Genomic DNA, 25326 nt, shown 5'->3' with positions numbered 1-25326 from the left:
GTAGTAGTAGATATTTGGTTCTAAACCATGAAGCATGTTCTGTCTTAGTTCCCTACAACTTTCTCATACAACAACCTGTATCAATATTACTTACTCATGTGCTGCTTGATGACCCTTTAGCAAAACAAAACAAAACCAAAACCAAAATCCATTATTTTACCTCAAAGCCATGAAAGTCTGAGAATTTGGGGTAAAAAGCATTCTGTTTGGCATTAAGTTTTTACCCGCTATTCTAGTTAAATTTAATACATTTCTCCTATTAAACTACATAAACCATTTCTAGTTTGCCTTTATTCTGTTAATGATTAAGTCCAATGTTCTGAGTGCTTTTCATAATTTGAAAAGAAAATTTAGAAAGAACTGTCTTCTGCTATTTTTTTCCCTCAAACCCAAATTAGTTCATTGTAAGAAAGGTTGTTTGAAAATCTCAGTAATTAAACAAACCTAGAGCCTATAATTTTCTTGATAGTGAAACCCTCCATTTGCTTCTGAAAGCAGACAGAGGACATGTCATTCTTCCATTTACTATTCACATTTCACCACTATCTTTTATGTGCTACAGTAGTTTTGAAAATGCCAGATTCAAGAGGTTAATTTATACCATTAGCTGTCACTTTTAGGAAACGTTTGCATATTTGCGTGTTAGGAAAGCAACATGCGAGTGTGCAGAGGGGACGAAGGAGCATTACTTTAATACTAGGCTGCACATTTATTCCTTTGACTTAGCACACATTACTGCTCTTGATGTCACAAAAAATAAATAGCAAAATATAATTTGTAGCAATTTTCTTAGCCCCATGATCAATAGAAGGAGAAACAGAAAAGAATCAGAAAGCCTTTGCTTGTCAAAATGCACACTACTTCATTGATTGCTATGATCACAGTCCTAATTTGACTAAATGCTTTTGGACCTGAGAATATTTTTAATATTACCAGTGTGGTTATGACTTGAATTTTGAAGTAGCCTTTTCTTCTCTTCCACCCCAAACAACTTTTATGTATCCTTTAAAGCCACCAGTTTATATGAAATTATCCCTGAAGGCTTCAGTCTATACAGATTTTTCTCCTCTTCAACTTCCATCTACTGTAGTCAATAGTAGACCATTAAAATGTCTTCCTAACTTTTGTGTGCCTTATTATTTTTTAATCCAAGTTGTAAGTTTTGAGGTAAGGAGCCATGTCTTTTGAACCCTACAGGAATTACCCAGCGAATCTTTCTTCCCTCCTGACAATTCTCTACCCCCAAGTCATGAGATTATTTTAACTGCCACAGAATCCCCTAAGAGGTGGCTTGTTACACGATTAATCTATCATGGGCAAAGGTGAATTTAATTTAGTTAAACAGATACTTCTCTGATGCTAACTATACAATTTTAATTGATTATAGTTTATGTTTATATTTGTTTTTATATTTATCAGATTTTGATCTAATGTGTACGGTCTCATTTGTACATCCCAAATACCAGGCTGTTTTCCTAAAGCGTTTGTAATTTTCTTTGTGAATTAATCAAATCTGGACCAGCCTTTCAGTTGGTACTTTTCTTTCTGTGAGAGTTCATTCCCACTCCAATTTCTATAACACATGGCTCTTCAATTGTTTTCTCTGCAGTCTCTTAGACTTTTCTCAATCCCTTTGATTGAGCCTAAGAACCTTTGATTTTTACCAAAGCATTACCTAAGGTGCACCTCTGAATCATTGCATATACTGCTGATTGTGGAGTAGAAAGATATTCAGAACTGGTACCCAGAGTGGGCTGTTGCTGTAAAGTATCCCAACTACATGAGGTAATGGGGGAGGGGCCTGAGAGCTAGTGCTGAGGAACCTGGCATTAGTGGCTGGAAAGAGGTGGCTTATGTGACACAGAGAAGGAGCATATGGTATCGCTGTCTGCAATATTTCGAAGGCAGATGAAGGACCTAATGGACTTGTAGCTCTACCAGAGAGAATGGACAACAGGATGTAAGTATCACTTGTTGGTTACTGTGAGCTGTATTTGACAAGGTATGAGACAAATGAGCTCAAAAAAGACTAGATTGGTTTGCAAGGATGAAAAAAAGGGAATAGAAAGGTCCAAGAACAGGGAAAAGGCAACTGTTTTCCCTTCTTAAATAGCAGAAGAACTGGGAAGGGCACTGAGCTAAAAATGCATATTTTAACTCAGCCTCAGTAAGGGTTAAACAAGAGGTGGTCACCACACCGGTTACAAATCCTCTGAATGCATTAAAGTGTTTAAGAGCAAAATCAAATTAAGGTTATAGTACTCAATATATCTTTTCAGTTGGATAAAATAACTCAAGGAAAAGAGACTAAAAATTCTTTTCTCATGGAAAATCTTCTAGGTTTTCCCAACAAAGCCTGACAGTCTGAAATTATCATCACCTAAACTGGGAGTGAGAAGCACAACGCCTAAAGGACACAGAAATACAGCAAATCTTAAAAGTACATCCAGGGGAAGGAAAAAAAAAAAAAAAACTGACGGTGCAGTTATTAGCACACAAAACTGCACTGAATTAATTTTAAAAGGGATGTTTTTGAGAGTATTATACTATGAAAAGAACACCATACAGTACCTAACACCACTATTAAACTCCTGAAGACTTACATAGAGGAAGTGATGAAATGAAACTGTAAAGCCCCCAGGGCGGAATCCTTTCCAATGCTCACTTTATAGGTGATCATAGAAGGTAATCAGATCAGGGAGACCAGGGAGAGTGGGACCAGGGGATCAGAGAATGATCGACAGAGGCTTTCTCCCAGGACGCAGAACCAGATCTAATAATAATAATTTAAAAATATATCTAGCCCTAGGATAAGGGACTTTAAAATAGCCTCCCAGTAAGATTTTGGTATTGCTTCAGGTTAGTGATGGTGTGTGAGTTCTTTTCTTCTCTTTCAAATGATAGTGCTTACTGTGATGATCCTATTTTCCACCTGTGCGTTAGTGAGTACGTGTGTGTGTGTGTGTGTGTACATGTATTAGTTGTATTACTCCAGAATGTGACACTTAACTGCCAAAGCCATACCCAATAGAATTCTCCTTCCTTCTGCCACTGTGATGAATAATGTCTTAGGCGGCGGCTGCTCTATCATCTCTGTCTCAGAGTAAGGGCGATACAGAACAGAGCCCTCACCAGCACGGAGCAACAAATCAACCTCACCGTTTTGAGAACCGGGGTCTGTTTAATACTGCAGTACCACCTTGTCTATCCTGACACAGTCCTTGAATTGAAAATAAAGATCATAAAGAATATAGCTTATTTATGAAGCCTTCTCTGGGGAGCATATCCGACTAACTCCTGCCTTGTACTCTGTTGGAATAGTGTGAAACTCCTAGAGAAAAAGTGAAACCTAATGCGTAAGGAATCTTTAAGAATTTCTTCTGACTCCATTGACCCTAACCTATCCAGTTTCTCCCTGGAACATGTAACAAAATGAGTGGAATTCTCACAGGACTGCCCCTCTCCCACTCTGGTAAATTTTTCAAACCTACATTTGTTACTAGTTTGTTTCTGAATTCACACCTCTACTTTCTTCCCATCTTTTGAAAGCTACTACTTCAATCGTCTTTATATTTTCATCAGCTTTCTCTGAATTATACAAGAAAACAAATGCTTCTGCCCCTGGCCCGCCCCGTGTTTGGTAAATAAAATGACTGTACATTTCCTGAATGTGTTAAATTCCATTTGTGTGTCACAGAACACAACCACAAAATAAAGGAAGAAGAGATAGTAGAGGTAATCCAAGCTGGATTCATTATTTTTAAAAATTTACAAAACTGGAACATAAAGATGTTATTTGACTAGTTCAACATAATGAACACAAAGAGATTATTTGACTGCTCCAAGATTACCCAGCTCATTTGGGGCTACACCAGCTGGAATCTAAGTTCAGGTCTCCTGATTTCCAGTCTCGTTCAAATTATACAAAAACACACATTAAACTGAATATGCAGTTCAGTTTAATGTGTGTTGACATTACTTGACAGTTCAATAACACTGTGAGGACAGGGGCATTAAATGTAGCAAACCTTCTTTACTTAAAGTCCTTTGATTGTTCTTTATTATCTACCAGGTGAATTCCCAGGTCCTTAGCAGGGCAAACGAGGTGTGTATCAGTGATTCCTACCTAACCCATCATTTCATCATATTTCAGCACTCTTGACCCACATGGACTGCGTGCTCTAGAATGCTGCTCTTGGCCATGCTGACCTAGTCACTGGGCGCCCAAAGCACCACAGTTTCACACCTACTTATGTAACTTGGCTCTAGCCAGCTCTTTAAAATTAGAAAACTCTTCTGTAATTCCTTGCTTGGGGGGTTAATATATAATCTCAGTAGTCTTTATTTCAGTTCCTACTTGTTACCATGGGAAGATTTAATATTTTCCCCCTCTAATGTACTTCTAATACAGTGGTATTGCGTTTGCTGTACCTGTGATGTATTGGAGGGTGCTAACTCCTTAATCTCCTCATTGTATTTGGGGGACCTCATCTGGTTTAGTTAAAAAAAAAAAAAACTTCATGTTTCCAACTTATCCTTTTATTTCTTTGTATAATGCTGTGTTCCTCTCTAGGTTGCTGAATCTTGTATTCTGACAACTGGACACATTCCATTTAAAAAACGAGAAAGTCAATCTAAGCCCGTAATAGCACGTGGCTAAGAGAAGATAAATAACATTCTCATTATCAATATCTTTTCCATAACTGACAAGAAAATTGTTCTACTTGACAAATTATACTTCTGTGAATATCCATAAATTGAGCACACTTAAAATGAAAACTGTCTAACTTCATTTCCACCGGCGAATGCTTAATGCTGAAAGTCAGTTTCTCTTTTCTGTTTATTGCTAGTAGTGGATATAGTCCTTTCACATCGTGTAAGACCAGGGCAATTCTTATTTCCTGTTTTCCAGTTATCTTAATTCTTCTGCCAAACTACTCATCCCTCTGTTTTTAATTAGTTGTATATAATATTCTTTATTTCAGGATGTTCACATCTCTATTTTAGTCAGTTTTGCTATTTCCTGACAATCTAACATTCAATAGATAACATAAAAATTCTAACATATGAAATAGTACTCATACTTCAATCAATACTTGAGACTAATCTTGTTTTCAAATTCCTTGTTTTGGAAAGGAAAGATAATATTTTACTCCAAAACCATATTTAGAAAACTTAAAGACTGGTAATGCTAAAATTTAAGCAATTCTCTCAATAATATTAATTTCATAGATTAGTATAATAAAAGTGCAAATTAATAATTGTACATTTTAAAATAACTAAAAGAATATAACTGAATTTTTTTAACACAAAGGATAAATGCTTGAGGGGATGGATACCCCCTTTCTCCATGATGTGACTGTTACGTATTGCATACCTATATCAAAATATTTCATGTACCCCACAAATATATATGCTTATTATGCGCCCACAAAAATTAATCAATTTTTTTAAAAGTTCAAATTAAGATATAGCAATAGGTTTTAGGTATAAGTTCTTTGTGTATATATACAAATACTGACCAAATTTCTTAGTTGTTTTGCATTGGGTTTTGTGGTACTTTTTTTAAAAAAAGACCCTTATTTCAATCAGGTGTATAAGAAACTAAATATTACCAGATTATAATTTGTAACTTGAGCTCATTTTTCAGATTAAATCAAGTACTTTGATCTTAAAAAAAGATAGGAGGATGAAAGAACAGTCTCTCAATGAAACTTCACAAACAGCTAAAATTAACGGGACCTTGTGACCTAACTCAGAATGAAGTAGAACTCTTTTTCACTTGGATGAAAGTCTGTAGATGATGCCAAACAATCTTAGAGAGTAATATGTGTCACCTATTAAATTATGTGTTAATAAGTCAGATTCCCAAATATTCCCTGTATTGTAACCAGTAGATAGCTGATGATTTTTGAAGTTACCTAATCAGCTAATACACTAATTGTACATCAAAACCAAATTGCAGGCAAATTTATCTTAGAGTTAAAATTTATTTCTCTGCAATTGTTTATTTAATTAGAGCTTTAATTTTCCCTCCTAATTTTAGTCAGAACTTTTTCTTACAGCTTAATTTTAATTAATTTTATAGCTTAATTTAAATACTATATTAGCCATAATGAAAGACTTAGATAAATAAGACAGATAAATTAGGTAAGTTGAAGTTTACTTAACATTTTGCTTGATGCCAACTAATAAGGATGTTGATTAAAAAGTTAAATCCAATTTTAGTAAGAACAACTTTGTCTTAATTTGTTTCATAAAATACAGGATATAGGACGTCAAAATTAGTATTCCCACTGAAAATTCCTGAGGAATACTTTGTGGATAATATTATATTCCTCCTCATAAATTACTTGAAAAACAGGCATTCCAACTTAGACAAATAATTTGTCTTACTCATGTAATCAAAGACAACTCAATAAATAGTATGTCCAATGGCATTTATAGAAACTTGGAAGGAAGATATTTCCATTTGGGGCTTGGTTTTGATGCCATCTCTTGAGTGTGAATGAAATCTGTGTAATGGTGGGATACTGGTAACAATCGTTTTGGTAGAAGAGATTATGAGGCAGTATCATCTCCCTTTACTGTAGGATGATATTGAGATATCTTGCTGTTTGTGGGAGAAAAAGATTAGAAAATGCTACTTATTGCTATATTAGGGACAGTGAGACAAATGTGACCGTGTAAGTTGATCCTCTATGGCCCAAAGGCATCATGTAGTCATTTTCTGAAGGATCAGAGAAGAGAAGGCCTGGGCTCATCATGCTGAGCATACTTGTATAGCATGATATACAGGTGGAGCTGGTGGTGGTGGCAGCAAGATGATGATGTTGGTGGTGATGGTGATGATGATGATAATGATGAAAGCTGTCATCTAAATGAGAGTGTTTATTCCACATACTTTTTAATTTAATGTCTCCCAATGTATTGTATCCACAGAACAAACTTTCAAAATAGATACTGATGAACTTTCTAGAGGAAAAAGCATTACTTCCAAAGGTTAAATATCTCATTAAGGTCACATGTACATTCAATGGTGGATTTGGAATTTTTATTACTTCAAAGATCATTCCCTTCACCACTATACCAGGCTGTCTCTGATTTCAGTTAGCGTGGAATCCTGCAGGACTATACTTTAAAATGTGTAATTTCATGAAATTCCAGAAGAACTTAATTATAACCTTTTGCTTTCACAGATGTGCAGCTTTAAGACGACGAGGTATAGTAAATTTTACCCCCATGGACTGCTGCTGGTTAAATGAGAGGTTATATCACTTTTAGAAGTCTTCCAAAGTTCATATTCAGAGGTAATTTCTACTCCAAATAAACTAACTTACTTAACAGTCCCGCTGCAAATGTGGTAAAGTAGACAGCTTAAAGAGCTATATAGGTTTGGCATGGAACTTCTTCATGTACTGGACATAATAAATCTAATTTACAAAAGGCAGGCTTGGAAGCAGAAAATGCGGGGCTATATTTCTGTGGGCTGAAATCTCCTTTTTTTTTTTTTTGTCAGAAAAGCAATTCTGAAATGTGTTTTTTTTTTCCTTCCTGCACATTTACAAGACTGTTTAGAAAACCCACACTCGAAGATTGACCTCATAGTTATTTAAATTTCTGAGACTCAATTTATAATCTCTCTCACAACATAGGGATTATGTTTCTAATTAAAATTCAGGTTTAACAAGTAATTAAATAAAAATGAATTTATTTTAAATGATCATAATTAGCATCGGTATAAAAAACTGAATTTTGACCTTATATGGTAAAGTATTTGGATATCTTCATGATAAATCACATCTTAAATATATCTTGGGGAAGGGAATATAGCACGGAAGAGACAAAAGTGGTTGTTTCAAATGAGAACAGTCTTACCTCTTGCATTTGTCCTGCATTTGAACACAGTCTTGCTTCTTAGTCTTGCATTTGAACACAGTCTTACCTCTTTCTAGCTCAGTGACTTTGGCAAGTCATAACAACTGTTCAAGTCTGTCTCTTCATAGGTAAAGGTATAATAATAATATCTAGAATTCTAGAATACGAGCTGCATGAGAAACAAAAGTTCATTTGTCCTGTTTCCCATGGAACTGCTTCACCACCAGCACTGTGCCTACACACAGGACATGCCCCAAGACCTTAACTGAATAAATAAATTATCTATTCTCAGGAATTATTTAGTAGATTAAAATAAATTATGTGAAAAAAGTACTTAGCGCAATATATGGCAAAAATACATATTCAATTGATGTTGCTTTCTTTTTCTTTTAATTAGTTCAAGGTATGTTTTAAGTATTTTATTTTAAATCTTTTATGTTTTGTTACAGGAAGCAATGAAAACTTATTTATAAAATACGAAAAACTTACCATCAAAGTCAGTTTTAAAGAAGACACAAGTATCACCAGTTAAGCACTTTACTCTCAGATGAACCAACTCCCAAGTTTGGAAATTTCAGTGTGTTTAGAAATGTTGACTAGTCATTTGACTGGTAGTTACTGATGAATACCAACAAGTACAGCATGGGGGGAAGATATTATATATTGACATTTCTGATTTGGCATTTCATACATTTACAAAAATAACTTATTCTAAGTAAAACATAAAATACACGGGTGAACTTAAGAATTGGAGGGACCGTGGCAGTGAATAATCTTGTTCAAAGCACTAAAATCACTTGTATAATTTGCATATTTTATATTTAAATGACTTGTCTGCTCAAAGTTATTCTTTCAACAGATGTTTAGTATTCCCTGCTACTGTGAAAGGGTATTATATATTTTATTTTCCTTCATAAATTTTAGCATGAAACCTCAAAAATTCTAACTATGCTACTAATCCACGAGGAAAATAGGAAAAAAATGCGGAAGGATCAACATTGTCAATCTTTAGATAAATGTAGATTTGGTACTAGATAAGGATTATAAAGTTTAATGGCACTTTAGTATTTTACTGAGGTGGAAAGATCTGGTTTTTATTTGGGAGTTTAGTGAAGAGTTCTAAGTTAATAAAATATTCTGTTTAACATTCTAAGATGTTTTGTAACATCTTAAAAAATCATTCTAGAATTTTTACTGGGAAGTTTTTTGGTTCCAGATCATATTTTTGTACCTCATTAAAAATTAACTAAAAATACATTTAATAAATACACTGAACCAATTTATTATAAACTTGATTTGGATTACTTTCTGAATTCATTTTTAAAAGGCTTTCAACTGTCCCTCTCTAATATAATTTCTGTTGAAAATCATTATAGAACAAAAAGGTTATTCATATGTTTTCCCAGTAGAAGCTCCATGATTTGGAAAATATCATCACCATGTATAATCAGTAATAAGATGTTTTTTAAAATTCAGATTCTGTTAGACTGATTCTCATTTTTTTAAAAAACATGCTGTCATGAATACTGATTGCAACTCCAGCTATTCTCTAATTAAAAGCAAGGCCACACCATAGTCAAATAGAGAAGCAGGTTAAATGAAATTCTGTGTGCCCAAATTTCCCATTTTATGCCCCATTCATTGATTCAACATTTCCTGAACAACTTATGGGTGGCAATCACTACTGTAGAGTCAAATGAAGTATTTCTTGGATACCAGAAGCTTTAGTCTAGTGGGAAATTTTGCATAGTGTTCTAAGTTCTATGATAAATGCATTATGGATGTAAAATGTGTTACAAAAACACAGTTAGTGCTTAGAGTTGGGACTCAAATAACGTTTCAGTTGTATTTAAGAGGGATTTAAGAAGATTTATTAAAGGTTGAAAAACTGTAAAGGCACAGAGGAGTGAAATAACATGATGCCACCCAGAGTACAGGATATTTGATCTACTTTAGATAGAGAAGTAAGATATTGGTGGAAAAGCTAGGAGTCAGAAAATAACAGGCCTTGTTTTGTTTTCCTGAGAGTTAATCAGGATGATAGGATTCAAGTTTAGGCCTTGGAAGTAATTCTGTTATAAGTATAGAAGTAGATGTAAAGGGTTTAAAAGGATCGAGTATGCAGTTGTGAGTGTTGTGCACTGCACAACTCCAGGGGGTCATCATTCATGTAGACTACAGTGTGAATGGCTCTCCTTGGAGTTTACAATATTACTGCTGTGGTGCCAGAGGCTGTGACTCTAAACATTGTGAATCTAAACATCTAAAACATTGTCCATCAGAACGTCTAATAAGTTCACTAGCTGATACTGAATGGATACTGCTAGTCCACAGGAATGGCTGCTTTAAAAACAGCTCCTCAATGGGAGCTGACAATTCTACTCTGTAGAGAAGTCAGCCTAGATCTGAGCTTAAAAGTCATCGTTTGCTTAGATTTGGAAATTTCCACTAAATGAAGAGCATAGTTATAGGACTCTTCTCTGAAATACACTGAGACACACAATAATCTAGGAGATTAAGATTTTTGTATCTTGGTCTGTTCTTCACTGTTCAGAAACAATAAAATGAACGCTTATGAAGTTGGGTGATCTACTCTAACAGAAACTTCTCTGTGCACAATCATTTAACCTATTTCATATTTAGAAAAACCACTACCTTATTTTATTTTTAAATCAATTTGAATGGCTAGAAATGTCTTCCTTACATTTAAGCAAAATCTGACTGCTCTATGTTCTATTCATTTGTCCAAATATCACCTTACAGAACTACAAAGAGAAAAATTTCACTCCCCTGATACTTTTTTTTTTTTTTTTGAGACAGAGTCACATTCTGTTTCCCAGGATGAAGTGCAGTGGCACGATCTTGGTTCACTGCAACCTCCACCTCCTGGGTTCAAGAGATTCTCCTGCCTCAGGCTTCTGAGTAGCTGGGATTACAGGGGCGCACCACCACGTCCAGTTAATTTTTTGTATTTTTAGTAGAGACGGCATTTCACCATATTGGCCGGGCTGGTCTCAAACCACTGGCCTTAACTGATCCACCCACCTCGGCCTCCCAAAGTGCTGGGATTACAGGCATGAGCCACCGCGTTGATAACTTAAGAGAGCACAGTTTTTCTCCGTCTTTTGTTTTTCATTATAAGTTCTCTTTCATAAGCTAAACTTCCACCTCATCTGGGACACTGTTTCTAGACATATTGATTGTTTTTGTGAGTGCATCAGTTTTTGAATATCTTTCTTGAAATTATGTACTCAGAACTGAATTCAACACTGCAGAGGTCATCTGGCCAGTGCAGAATTTATTGAATTTATTATTCTGTTCTGTATGCCATAAATACTAGTGTTAGTTAGTGAAGCCCAAAGTGCCACTTGCTGTTAGAAAAGCCACATGATTTTGGGCTTGAAGTCAACCCAAATTATTATTACTTTTTTTTTGAGATAGAGTCTCGCTCTGTCACCCAAGTTGGAGTGCAGTGACTCAATCTCAGCTCACTGCAACCTCCACCTCCTGGGTTCACGCCATTCTCCTGCCCCAGCCTCCTGAGTAGCTGGGACTACAGGCGCCCGCCACCATGCCCTGCTAATTTTTTGGTATTTTTAGTAGAGACGGGGTTTCACCGTGTTAGTCAGGAAGGTCTCAATCTCCTGACCTCGTGATCTGCCTGCCTCGGCCTCCCGAAGTGCCGGGATTACAGGCATAAGCCACCACGCTCGGCCAGTCAATCCAAATTTTTTAAATCTTACTTTTTGTTTCTTCATTTGCTTATGAAAAAACATGCAGGTACTTTCCATACTGAAGTTTTATTAAAAACTTAAGTGCAAAATTTTATTTCCTCCTCTGGAATTTTCCTAGTTTAGTATTTTGACTGAAGGTTAATGAGAAACCTTTCTAAATCCTTATTCTATCATTCATATATTAGATACATATTCTTTTTGATGTCAAAATGTAAACGTGCATTATTTTGGGCATATTAATTAATGATAAAAATATTAAACGGGGTAATGCCTTAATGAGTTTTACAATTCTTCTCTTATCCCATGATTTTGTTCTGCAAAAACTATTCTGCTGCAAATAGAACAATCCTTACAAGGTGATGAAAGAAGAGAGAGATATACTATTGTAACCCTAATTCCCTCATAAATAATTAAATGAATTTTTAAAATAAAAATATATAGAACATCTTTATCTTTTAACCTCTTAAAGACATTATTTATATACAATGTACAGAAAGTATTTGTAGAAGACAGAGCAAGCAATACAGAATATCAGTTTTCCAATTTCATAGTTTCTCTAAATGAAGCTGATATTAAGAAGTTAATCTGGTGACCATTATAGGGTTGATTTTTTAAAACACGATTTAAAAAAAAACTTCAAATGTGATTACCAAGGTTAGTATATTTGGAAAAGAATAATGTTAATAAAATATCTTGCATTTTTTGCTTATCTCCATAAAGATAATGATTTTATTTTTAATATAAGGCATGCTTATGACAACACATTCATTTAGAATAACCCATTTATACATACATGTTCATTAATGTGGTGACTATATGTCAGCTTTTTCCAAGTGGTATTAAAATAGATATTACTTGTATCCGCATTTATCAATGTACCCAGCCTTTAAAAATTAACATCAACCAATTTTGCTTGTCTCTTTGAAAATTAATCCTTTCCATTTTCTCTAATTCTTTTCCATACTCTCTAAACTACTTCTTTACCCATATTCTCTAAATTCCCATAAGGTCAAACATCGTAAAATAAATTTAACAAAGTATATATCTATTAATGGGAATAATGTATACATTATGAAAAATGAGATTATTTCTACGCAATTTTCTAGCTATCAACAAAAATACCGCATCAAATATAGAACATTTTAATATTCATTAAATCAACATAGCTTTTGTATATTATTCACTGTACTGTGCTGTATGTTTGAAATGTGTCACACGAAAAGAGAGACAGTTTCAACCATTTGATATCTAGTATAACAAATGAGAGCCTCTCGTATGCTTCTAGCTATGCATATAATATGTGTAACACTGTTCATCCCCCCCCAAAATTGTTGACTTTCTATGCTGTATCCACTGATTAAAAGTTCCACAACCACCAATGCATAAAATGATGAACATAGAATGTCTTTTAAACATTTGGAAGCCATAGACGCTATTTATATCCCTATTTTTTCCAAATTAATATTGGCAGAAATTCACTCCAGATAAAAATAGTTGATGTTTTAAATTAGTTAATAATGTCCATAAAGCACTTATAAAGGAACTTAATGTTAAATGTTATTACTTTTATTAAAAGTAAATATTAGTGTTTTTCTTTTATGCCAATAGAATTTGTCAAGAAGAAATAACATCCACAATACATAAGCATCTCTTGTTCATAAATAAGTACAGAAACTAGATGAATTCTCCTGGAATATCTCTATAAAGTTATGATATTAGTGATGCACTTAAACCTATAATGCTATTTAAAGAAGATATTACCATTATATCATTTCAAACTTGCACTGAATTACTAGCAATACTCGTTGTAATAAGAAAAACGAACAAATACTTTTTAAGGAAATCTCAGTTTGGTATGATTATTTATCATGTGAAGTTAAAATAATGCTTTTTTCCTCTCCTGTCTTTTTCCATAAACAAAAGCCACAGTGCCAAGACCAAAACATAAAAAACAGTTAAATTATATATTTTTCTTCTTTTTGAACAGAAATAGTAATGCCAAGTTCAGTTTGTTCCATTGATTTTAAGCCAAATAAATGGCAAAAAATAGTGAAAAGCCTGGTCATATCATGTGTCATAAGCTTCTATTAAAGTCCTTATGTAAATTTCAGATCCCTAAGCTGCATGAGACAGAATCATTTCTGAGCTCAAAAGTTCCATGTGATAAAAAAAAAAAAAAAAAAAGGGAGGAAGTAGGGGGGAGTAGTCATATGCCTAGAGAATGAGAACACATATTCCTGTATGAAAACATCAATATTTAAATACTATCTACTCCTTAGGTAATGACAACATGACAAATTATTCCTCATCCAGCAATTTCAGTTTACAGTCAAAGTAATAATATGCTATCCTACAATAAGGTATCATGGATATTAAAACGAGGGGATCTCAACTTACCTGTAATGCTTTAGAAACAGAAAAGCCTGAAAGCAGGGGAATAGCATAAATAAAACAAAAGGCTTTTTGGCTTTATTATTTATGCTTTAGATATAATTTCGCTAATTCCTCAAGGGCTGCTATATTTTATTATGGATTAACAGAGTTCCTCAAGACACACGGGTTCAGCAAAGTTTACATGAATAAATGAAACTCTAAGTTCATAAATTATAACGCTTTCCTTTATTTTAGAAATATTAATTAAAAATTCACTATACACAGGGTTGCCATAATCAGTATAAAACAAAACTGGCTGCTGCAATTTTACTATTTAGCAAAACTTATTTAAAGTCATGCTGTATTTCTCCATGAAAAAGAAAACTAAATTGTCCTAGGATTACATTTCATAAATATATAGTTAATTGGAATACTCTTTAAAAACTCATGCAAAGGCCTAAAAATGCAATAATCGTGCATATACTACCATATTTTCGAGGTACCAGAAGAGAAATGTCACCACAGTTATAGCACTAAGTCACCGTAAAACTGAATAGGGACAATAAGCAGTAAAGGTGGAGTTAAGACCTGTCAATCCCCCAAATCATCATTCATTCCCAGTATCAAAAAAAAAAAAAAAAAAATTCACTGCGTGTTTCTAACTTCAATATGGCTTCAATAGCCATGTTCTTTTTGCTTCATGAGATGGTCTTTTCTGTATTTCCCAATCATCATCTTTGATAGACAACTTCTTTCCATTCCTCTGCTCCCAGTCTTGAGAACTAGAGCTTTTACATCTGTTTGCACTTCATCATGATGTAGTTTATTTTTGCGATTTCTACTCCATCTTTTTGTCTCACCCACAATTTTCTGAGAAGTTTTTTCTCCCAAACTTAAAAAAAAAAAAATACTCTTTTAAGTGTGTATCGCTGATACTATGTAAACAACTTTCTCTAAAATCAGGGTTAAAATGATTTGAAAACAAAGAATATGATTACAAAATTGTCAAATTGAAATAGTTGTAGAGATCCAAGTGGAAACTGTCACCCAGAAGTATTTAAACACAACACCATAGAACTCAGCAAGGAAACGGTTTTGATGCAAGTTTGATAACCTGCAGATTTCCAGTAAGAATAAGCTTTAACTTGTAACACTTAAGAGTTTTCCAAGAATTGCTTATTATACAATGCATCACCACCCAACAAGGGGAAAAAAACAAAAACAAAAATTCTATGATCTAGAAAATCAAATCTAACAAGAAGCTTCATTTGTGTGACTTTTAAGATCATTTTAGTTCATTAATACCGCTAATATTATTCCAGGCTTTTTCTTTGTAGTTATCAGCCCTGCTAACTTTGGGTTTACTTATGTTTACACGATGGCTGAATTTTACATAAAATGGGACAATCACTTAAGGTTGACAACATAACTGCTAAGCCATCTTTGTTCTCCCAAGGTAAAACCTTTTAAGAAAATCAGTACCTTTGATGAGAATATAAAATCTTATGGGGAATGCTATTAAACAACATTTTAGTTTGTTCCCTAGAATGGCTATAAAGAAAAATTCCTGTACCATAAATGTTAATGCTATTAGAAATACATATTTATACATATAGCCTGGATATGTATTAATAAGAAATTAAAACATTCAATTTCTCCAAATTAAAAAAAAATTGTCTCAAGCATGTACTAAAAGCCTATATCCTGTGTTTTTTTGTTAGTATATGAAAACGGATGTTAATATTCATCTTAAAAGATCAACCATTTTCCAGTTTCTTTGCCTCAATTCACCCTCTCTAGTTAACTGTCCTTACTACCATATAACCTCCTCCACCCTATATCACCTTTACTTACCTCTGTATCTAATTATTTGTTCTAGTTAATACATCCTAGTCTTAGATTTCAATCTTCTATGAGAACCTCATTATTTTTGGCACAATCTTTTTTTATCAGTTTTATCTATAAGTGGAGTAAAAATAAAAAGTCCACCCACAAAACTTCCCTTTTAGAGTATGTTGTCAGGATTAATAAAAAACAAGATCTTACTAAATGCTACAGATGGCATAAAATCACCCAGCGTGAGATAAAAATGATTTCCCTTTGTCAGATACTGCAATTCAAAGATAAAGTTAACTGTTATCAAGTTAGTATATTTTTCTTCTGTTATTCTCTCAAGTGGAAGGCAAAACTTGAGAGTCGGAAAATTTTGAGAATGTGTATGTTTAGAGGAACGTACATGCAAAATATTTGCATTAATTTTCTTAATGTTTACAACAAGATATCTGGGGGAAAGAATATAACAAAAGTCAGAACTGCAGCACTGGTCAGAAACTATTTGTGGCTTAAAGTGATAGGTATTATTTTTGTTTTTATTTCTCTCAAAATATGCTTTTGTACACTTAGTAAAATTGACTATTGCGTAAACTATTTGCAGTCCCTGCAGATAAACATCTATTATCAGTGGTCGTTTATTTGATTTCTTTGTTTCGTTTCAAATGAAGTACCACAGGTTGTGATTTGGCTAAACAAACACAAGGTAGTGCCCATCTCATGGGAATGATGTCCACAGGCCCCAACATAAGAGGGTCATTCAATAAGTATTAAACAACATGTCTACTAATCTATAAACATGGGGAAAACAATAAAAGCATAAATGCCAGTGGCAATTTTCCCTTTTATTTCTGTGGATTTGATTCCTGTTCATCAATGTTCTTTTAAGAGACCAGGGCCCGTAATAAAGAGTGACTTAACCAAGGTCATCCATCAGTTTCCCTGAAACACGTGTTCCATGAAAGCACTGTGAGGACAGAGCCAAACTCTCCTTCCTCCTGCGAATCACTCGAACATATAAGTGTGGGAAGAGTACATTCCTCCCCCACAGTCAGTCATTAGATTTCTTGGACATAATTCCACTATGAGAAAACTACTTCAGGGTGAAATGAATATGTTCTTTAAAATTTTTATTTGATAGACTTAAAGATGAAACCTGAGAACCTGCAAGCATAAATGCTTTGAAAAAGCATATTCTCATTTTCCTATATAAAGTGTTAAGATTAATCACTAAATATTTATTTACTATGTTCCATACACCTGGCAATGAAATTATGCGGTAATTTCAGTGGTTTTCAACTAGAAGCAAAGTTGCCTCCCAGGGGACATTTGACAATGTCTGGAGACATTTTTCTTATCCCAACTTGGGGACTGGGGGTGCTGTTTCTGGCCTCTACTAGGTGGAGACCAGGGATGCTGGACAAATAATATACTAGTGGGTTCAGTTGTTAAAGAGAAACACTGTTTTCCCTTCTCTGGGGACAAAGAGAAATGTCTCCCCGTCCTCTTGACATTGTGTGCGCTGTGGACATTGTCAACAATATCCCTACTATGATAGATTTGCTAAAAACTCTGTCCTGTAGTTTATCAGTGCAAACTAAAGACATAATACTCAACAGTAACTAAATAAAAGCAATTTCAAAGAGTGGGGGAAGAGTATAAAACAACTGTCCAACAGTGCAGAACTGACTAAAGGATAAAATTTTAAATATCTAGAGGAAGACCTAATGGAGAAGATACATATGGTATTTAGGTCCTTTCCTGTCACTATTACATGCAATGACAAGGCCATCCTTACAATAACTGAGACCCTAGGCAAATAGGTTTTGTGTGGTCCCTGTTAGTATAAGCAAAATGTAAACAAATTTCTCAAAACAACAAGCAAACGAAAAACCCCAAAACCAAACTGTCTTTGGAGAGCTGCCATAAATTAAAGAATTATTGGAACAATTTCTGAACGAATATTAAGTGTTGTTAGGTTGATATATGGAAAAATGAAAAAGGAGGAAGAAATGCAAGTGAAAGACACTATGTTTGTAGAAAAAGTGGCACTGGCAGCTAGCTCCAGGGCATAAATTATTCCCTGGTAACATGTCAGACATTTGGGAGATGTAATAATGAGCTCCCAATCTGCTCACATTAATCCCTTGCAACAAATTCCTGGGAAATATGGCTGGTCATCTTTCTAAAATGTATTAAAAGGAATTAACTTCAATAAATATATATGGCATTACTCCAGATAAATCTGAAAAGGCATTTAAATTACTCTCCACATTCTCTTATCAAAAACAAATGATTTAACCTAGAAAAGAAGTGACCTGTCACTGAATCAGGCCATTAGTAGGCAAATGATTAGGTTAATCAACTTCAGTAGCTATCACTATCAGATCCATTCCCTTGAAATTACGGACAAAAAAGTAAAGCACAATGACTCCTCATCAGAATTCATCATTGAGACTTAACATTATGATATAAAGACTAACTGATCTAGGCAATTGCTTTTAGTCTAGAATTTTTACAATTTGTTGCCTCCAGGACTTGTTAAACCACTAAAGACATGCTCCAAAATAGGCCATGGGTCATTCTAAAGCATACTGATAGTCTAATGCATTTAATAACTTTTTTTACATCGGAATACTCAGCTATCTTCCTGTATTTTACACTTAATACTTCAATTATTTAGAATCATACAAACCAGAATTTTATTATCTAAAGAAAGACTTCAATCATTTGAAAACCAGATGGACAACACAAAATTTTGTTTCTTGTAAGTACTTTTAAGTCCAGCTAATAAAGTCTGGCTGGTAGTCAAAATACCAATAATGTACTAAATAACTAAAAACTTGCTAGTTTTTCACTATTGGTATATAAAGGCCTGAGGGTTCCAAGTATATTAAAATGTTAGGATATTTACAAATTCACAAATTGAACTAATCTTTTCCACAAGGAACCTCCACTAGGTGAGAAGTAAATTATTGGCCCCTTGGAATCCTCTCCTACCATTTTTAAGCTTTTCCAAAAAAAGGTGGCCAGGCGCAGTGGCTCACTTACGAAGGCCGAGGCGGGCGGATCACGAGGTCAAGAGATTGAAACCATGCTAGCCAAAATGGTGAAACCCCGTCTCTACTAAAAATACAAAAATTAGTTGGGCGTGGTGGCGGGCGCCTGTAGTCCCAGCTCCTTAGGAGGCTGAGGCAGGAGAATAGTGTGAACCCGGGAGGCGGAGGTTGCGGTGAGCCGAGATCGCGCCGCGGAGATCGCGCCACTGCACTCCAGCCTGGGCACCGGGGCAGACTCTGTCTCAAAAAAAAAAAAAAAAAAAAAAAAAGCATACTTTCTGTTGCCTCTTTTTACTTCCCACTGGAAAACTTCCCTTCAAGAATAAAAAATAAAAATGAAGAAAAAACAAAAAGTAATTGCCTTCTGAGAATTTCATCCCAACTTCATTTGGTATTACTGGGAACACTGCCAGACAAAGGCATTCTGCATGCGGCTGGAAGTTTATTTATCATTTAGCATCTTTCCTACATTTGGATGATCTACTATTTGACAGTTATATACTTTTAAAAAAAAGAAGGAAGAAAAATCAGCCAGAAATCTATGAGTGAGTGGACAAATTATGAAAGAAAATTACTGAGAATAAAGTAATATAAATAAGCCTGAATGACATTCTTGCTGCGTCTAAAGAGTTATATGCAATTAAGGCTTGGAATTTACTAGAAGAAAGGTATTTTTCTATAGGACAAGTATTAGATATGAACGGTGCATCTTAAATTCTGTGATAATGCATATATGATACAATTTTGAAGTACGAAGGGAAATTTAAGAAAATCCCTTATTTATTAACTATCCAGGGAGAAGCCAGGGGAAGCTTAACTCTATCCTAGCAATGATTAAGGCTGAGGTGTAAAAAAAAAAAAAAATTAGATGCTGCTAGACGTCAACGTTTTGTTTATTTCTGATTCCTCAAAGGCTAAAAAAAAAGGACCTGACATATATCCATGTTTTGCAAATCAAAGTAAAATATGTTAAAATTCATCTTGCAGGCTAGCACACTCACGTCTCACACAGCTCTCTGCTTTTTACTGGGCAGGAATCAAGCGAGTTCCCTTTTTTATATATCTAAAACAATATTTTTCTAGCATTCAAGATTTTTCACTATTATATCCTCAATCCTACCAAGAAAATTGAAGTCAACAGGTTCATAGTATCTTTTTAATGTTACAGTATCTGTCCTTATTTTTTTTTTTTCTCTCTCTCTCTCTCATTCTGCTAGAAATATTTCTACTTTTTTTTTTTTTGAGACAGTCTGGCTCTTTCTTGCAGGCTGGAGTGCAGTGGCGCAATCTTGGCTCACTGCAACCTCTGCCTCTCTGCCTCCCAGGCTCAAGCTATTCTCCTGTCTCAGTCTCCCGAGTAGCTGAGACTACAGTCGCATGCCATCATGCCTGGCTAATTTTTGTATCTTTAGCAGAGGTGGGGTTTCACCATGTTGGTCAGGCTGGTCTCAAACTCCTGACCTCAGGTGCCACCTGCTTTGGCCTCCCAAAGTGCTGGGATTACAAGCATGAGCCACTGCCCCTGGCCTCTACTTTCTTTTCAAAGCTTCCCCATCTGTACTTTTCGGTGAATTTATCCAGTATTTCATTTGCAAACAGCGCCAGTTTCTGTGAGGTAGTGTAAATGGCTGATATGGGGTGGGGGTGGGGGTGGGTCTCCTGTGAGGAAAATACATAAAGAAGTGCCAAAAGGACCACTCTGGAAGAAAGCACATTCCCTTCCCTGAACCTTCACCAATAATGAGTCCTGAATCAGCTCACTATTGAGAATTTTCAGTGTTTTCTTTTCCATACTAATTCTTTACATCTGCCAGTAATTAAGACACATATCTCACCTTAGCATTAAAAATAACTAACTAACTAAATAAATAAATCACTCTTGCTGCCACCTCTTGCTGCAATCCCAACTTTCTTTTAAAACAAAGCTCTTCCAAGAGACTCTTCTGGTATCTTACACTTTTCTCTTCTGTATTTTTCTTTCCACTACTTCTTTCTCAAAACTGTTTTTTGAAAGTTCACTAATGTCCTCCTAATCACTAAACCCAAAGACATCTGCTACATTTTAATTTTCCTGAACCTTGGTCTGTGATCTTATTCCTCTCCTTAAGTCCTTATTCAGAACTTTTGGTTCTGAATCATCTCTCCTCCCCCTGGTCTCTAGTAAGACCATGCGTACTCATATTAACTCAGCTTGTTTCTAGTCTTTACTAGAATCAGACTTTTTTTCTGTTTTTTCTTTTAATTTTCTTCTGGGAGTCTATCTACTGGTGGAGCTCAATTATCTCCTGTATGATTAGCATTCCCAAACTGACACCTTTTGTTCTAATCAGGCCTCGAGTATGTGTCTGTAACTTCGTTTTGGAATTGTCATCTTCACTTATCACTTAATATTGCTAACCCTGAACTCGCCATCTTCCATCTAAACTGCTCTGTGTTAATGGTCCTAATTCTTATAGTACTCAGTTTCAAACTCTTGACCCTCTTATCTTCCTCTGCCTATCTAGTCAATAAAGTATAGCATTATCCAGATTATTCCTTCACAGTAATTGCTGTAAGAGTTGCCATCCACAAGTATTTATACAGAAGTTATAAAAAATTCACATATATTCAAATGTGTCCCACACTCTTCTCAGTTCAGACTTTTACTAAAGCTTTTTCATCCACCTTTTCCTCTGTACTTTTGAAAGTTTATCCATCCTTAAAGCCACACCTCAGATACCATCACTTCTCAGAGGTATTTCCTAGTCTACTAGGGAGTAAGAAATACTCCTCCACCTAAATCCTATCTCACTTTGTATATATGCAGTCTTTTTTTATTTTATTTTTTGATATGGAGTCTCATTCTGTTGCCCAGGCTGGATGCAGTGGCACAATCTTGACTCACTGCAACCTCCACCTCCGGGATTCAAGAGATTCTCCTGTCTCAACCTCCCGAGTATGTGGGATTACAGGCACCCACCATCATGCCTGGCTAATTATTATTATTATTTTTTATTATTTTTAGTAGAGACGGGGTTTCACCATGTTGGAAAGGCTGGTCCCGAACTCCTGACTTCTGGTGATCTGCCTGCCTCGCCTCGGCCTCCCAAGGTATATATATAGTCTTATCACACTTTGTATATATGTCATTTAATGATGGGGATTTTGTTGTGGGAACATCATAGAGTATACTTACACAAACCAGATGGTATAGCCTATGACACACCTAGGCTATATATTATAGCCTGTTGCTCCTGGATTACAAATCTGTGCAGCATGTTACTGTGCTGAAAAGTGTAGGCAATTGTACCAAATGCTATTTGATCTAAACATAGAAAAGGCGTAGTAAAAACATGGCATTATAATTTTATCTGACCACCATCATACATACTGTCATTCACAGATACGTCATCATGCACCACATACTCTATGTAATGTTGCATCTACCAGATTGCCTTATACGTGAATTATGTATACAAATATTACTCTATTTCCAACCATAATTTGTGAGCTCTTGGAAAGCAGTAACCTTGTCTTTCAAGTTTTCTTCAGTTAGACCCACCACAGTGCTATAAACACAGCAAGTGCTTAGAAACCAGTTCTAAATTAACTAAGATGGAACTTGAGCAAGGCTTTGGAGTAAACTATTAAGAGGTCTGTGTTCAAGTGCAATTTGTCTGAAGTTCCCCTTGAAAAGCTGGAAGGCTTTAGACATATTGACCAAGGAGATAATACAATTAAAGAAGAGATCAATTATTCAAAACATGAACACATTATTATTGTTATTATTATTATTATTATTTTGTCAGTAGGGAATTGAAATCAGATAAGAGGTTATTACTCAAGGCTTAATTTATCTACCGGCAATTTCCAAATTCTTTGGAAATTCTCGTTCTTTTTAACATTTTCTGCTATGGTTCTTATTGTTCTTATCTTTTGGTGTGTTGTGTTTATTTTTTACTTTGACAGTTTGCATCTGAGTTGAGGAATCAAAATGGGACAAAGGTATACTATATTTAGAATAGCTATTTTGCTGGTTAAGAGATCCAAAAAAGACTTGCTGTTTATAATGGTAATTCATGCAAGCCTATTTTAATGCTTTTGCTTTTTAGAACCACCTCAGGCTTTCAAATGTAATCAAACTTCATTTATGAAAATAGTTTATGTTTATATGTGGAATTCTCACATATTCTAGCTATATGCATTATTTGGAATTTTAAAAATTTTGTTCTTTTTATGCTGAAAGTTAACAAAAACAATACTGTACAATTGTGAGGGTTTTTTTTTTTGACAATTTATACTGACATAGTGACCAATCTAAACCTGAAGATAAATTATACCAAAGCAAAATAGAGAGTAAATGACGTATATCTTAAACAATAATTTTCTATATATAACACTACATTGCTTTGAAGAGACATGTCCTCAACAACTTGCTTGGCATGTTTTAAATATCAAAATGTTTTGGTAGCAATCATCAGAGACCATGGACCTTGTTACTTGCAGTTATCTTTACTTTTTTACTGGCTTAGAATCACAAAGAATTTACTCTATGTTAATTTAATCCCTTCATTACAGACCTTGCAGCAAATTCTGATTTAAAATTTTATAGATGTGTACAGACGGAGAGTTTTCAGAGAAACTGAAGGGGAGGTGAGAGTGAGGGAAAAGAAGTAAGGCATAAATTCTTTTAGATGATCCTAATTTAATTGGTTTACATTATTTACTAATCAAATTGATGATGGACAGAAATAAAATCAGTCATTAAAATGTGAACTAAAACAATTGATTGACTTCGTTTTATTTTCCTAGTGAACTAAATTACATAGAGTTATTCATACAAATGTAATGACAACACAAGAACACATCACCTTTGTAAAACACTTGGGAGAAGCCCCCACTTTCCAATGAACTTTCATTTAAAGTATTGCACATTCAACTGCCTTTTGTAAATTATATATTTTTTAGTAGCAAATACAAAATGTGTGCAACAGAAGCAAAAATTTCCACCTACTTAATTTTTATTTTGCATGTTTACAGTCAGGTAACCATAGGCTGCCATGAGAGGAATTATTTTTATATTTCTTCACAAAGTGCTCTAGGAGAAGAAATAATATTCTTAGTGTAAAGCTCAGTCTTTATTCTGTCAGGGACAGTAATTATGGAAGCAAAACAAATCCACATTGTCTAATTAGGTCATTAAAAAGCATAAATGCGTCATGGAAGCTTTTCTCCTTGCCTAAGACATAAAGTAAGACAATGAAAACAGTCTAGTAATATAGAAAGATTTAGAATTTGTTTCTTTTCAAAAATAATAGGTCCTTTCATCTTTCTGTTTCCCTCAGATGAAGAGAGTTAATTTAGAGACAAAATCTTGTAATTAGTTCAGAGTTTAGTCTGATTATATTTCAAAATATTTAACCAAAAACAGAAAGCTGAAGAAAAAAACAAAATACACAGAAAAATTGTCAAAGGAAATGCATAAAGAGAGTGGGTTGCTGATCAAAATGTATTCTGCAGAGACAAGATGAATATAAAATCTATAAACCAATCTGGGATACCAGAAAGCTCTGAGGAGGAATATTCTGCCTTCTGCCTTTGGGATTTGAAATCCAGATTTTAATTACAGTTAACTTAAATAAAAACAAATGGCATGGTTATTTCGCCTCTTACTCTCTCTACTTTTTATTATATCTTGAGTTTTAGGAAACCCATGGCTGACAGTGTTAAGAAACAAAACATGAAAAAGAAAAGGAAAATAAACTTACCTGAGATCCTCTTGACCCTCGTTTGTGGTCCCATTCTGAATGCCCCATGAGCTGTAAAGATGATAATTACAATAAGTTAAATGATTATTTTACCTAACACTTTTCTTCTTTATTTTAAAGAATAATCAGGTTTTTCCGATCTTTATTAGTAATATATTAAATAGCTATCATGAATAAATTAACACGCCTAAATTAGTAGCAAACTCCTAGTTTGATAGCTAATATTTCAACTTCTAATCATTTTGAGAGTATTTTAATAACACTGTGTGATAAAATAAGCTACTGTATAGCTCTGTCAGGAACATCCTAGATAGATGTTAAACCATGTATAGCTTTATTTGCATGTTATTAAGCCTTTCGCTTCTCAAGAAAATATTCTGGGTAAATTACTACTATCGTTAAACCTGGTGCCACAAATTATAAGAACCAGAAGGCCAAATTAGTTCAATAATTTTTAATCCTCCTTCAAAACTGTAAAAATCTTGAAAGTTCTAAAGAGTAAAATTATTAAATATTTAATGTGAAATATGCCCACATAGTCACAAAATGTAGACTTTCAATAATAACCTATAAAATATTATCACGTTATTCCTATGGTGGTAATAGCCCTGAGCTACCTTGCTTACAAAGAATAATATTTACTTATTGAAAATAACATTTAACGTTAAGAATATTAAGGAAATACAAGATATTGACTGAGAGAAA

General features: G+C 34.4%; 1 protein-coding gene across 3 annotated transcripts in view; it reads right to left on the bottom strand.

The window, feature by feature from the left end:
* The window catches only part of PDE3A (phosphodiesterase 3A), a 344786-nt gene that overhangs the window by 136233 nt on the left and 183227 nt on the right, over positions 1 to 25326 (bottom strand). For all 3 annotated transcript variants that reach the window (XM_003906085.5, XM_009180335.4, XM_021922099.2), the window contains exon 2: positions 24622 to 24672. In XM_003906085.5, coding sequence (XP_003906134.1) covers positions 24622 to 24672 — 51 coding nt within the window. The remainder of the gene's footprint in view (positions 1 to 24621; positions 24673 to 25326) is intronic.

This window comes from Papio anubis, chromosome 9, assembly GCF_008728515.1.
Source record: "Papio anubis isolate 15944 chromosome 9, Panubis1.0, whole genome shotgun sequence".
Classification (NCBI taxonomy): Eukaryota; Metazoa; Chordata; class Mammalia; order Primates; family Cercopithecidae; genus Papio; species Papio anubis.
This window is presented reverse-complemented; position numbering and strand designations above follow the sequence as displayed.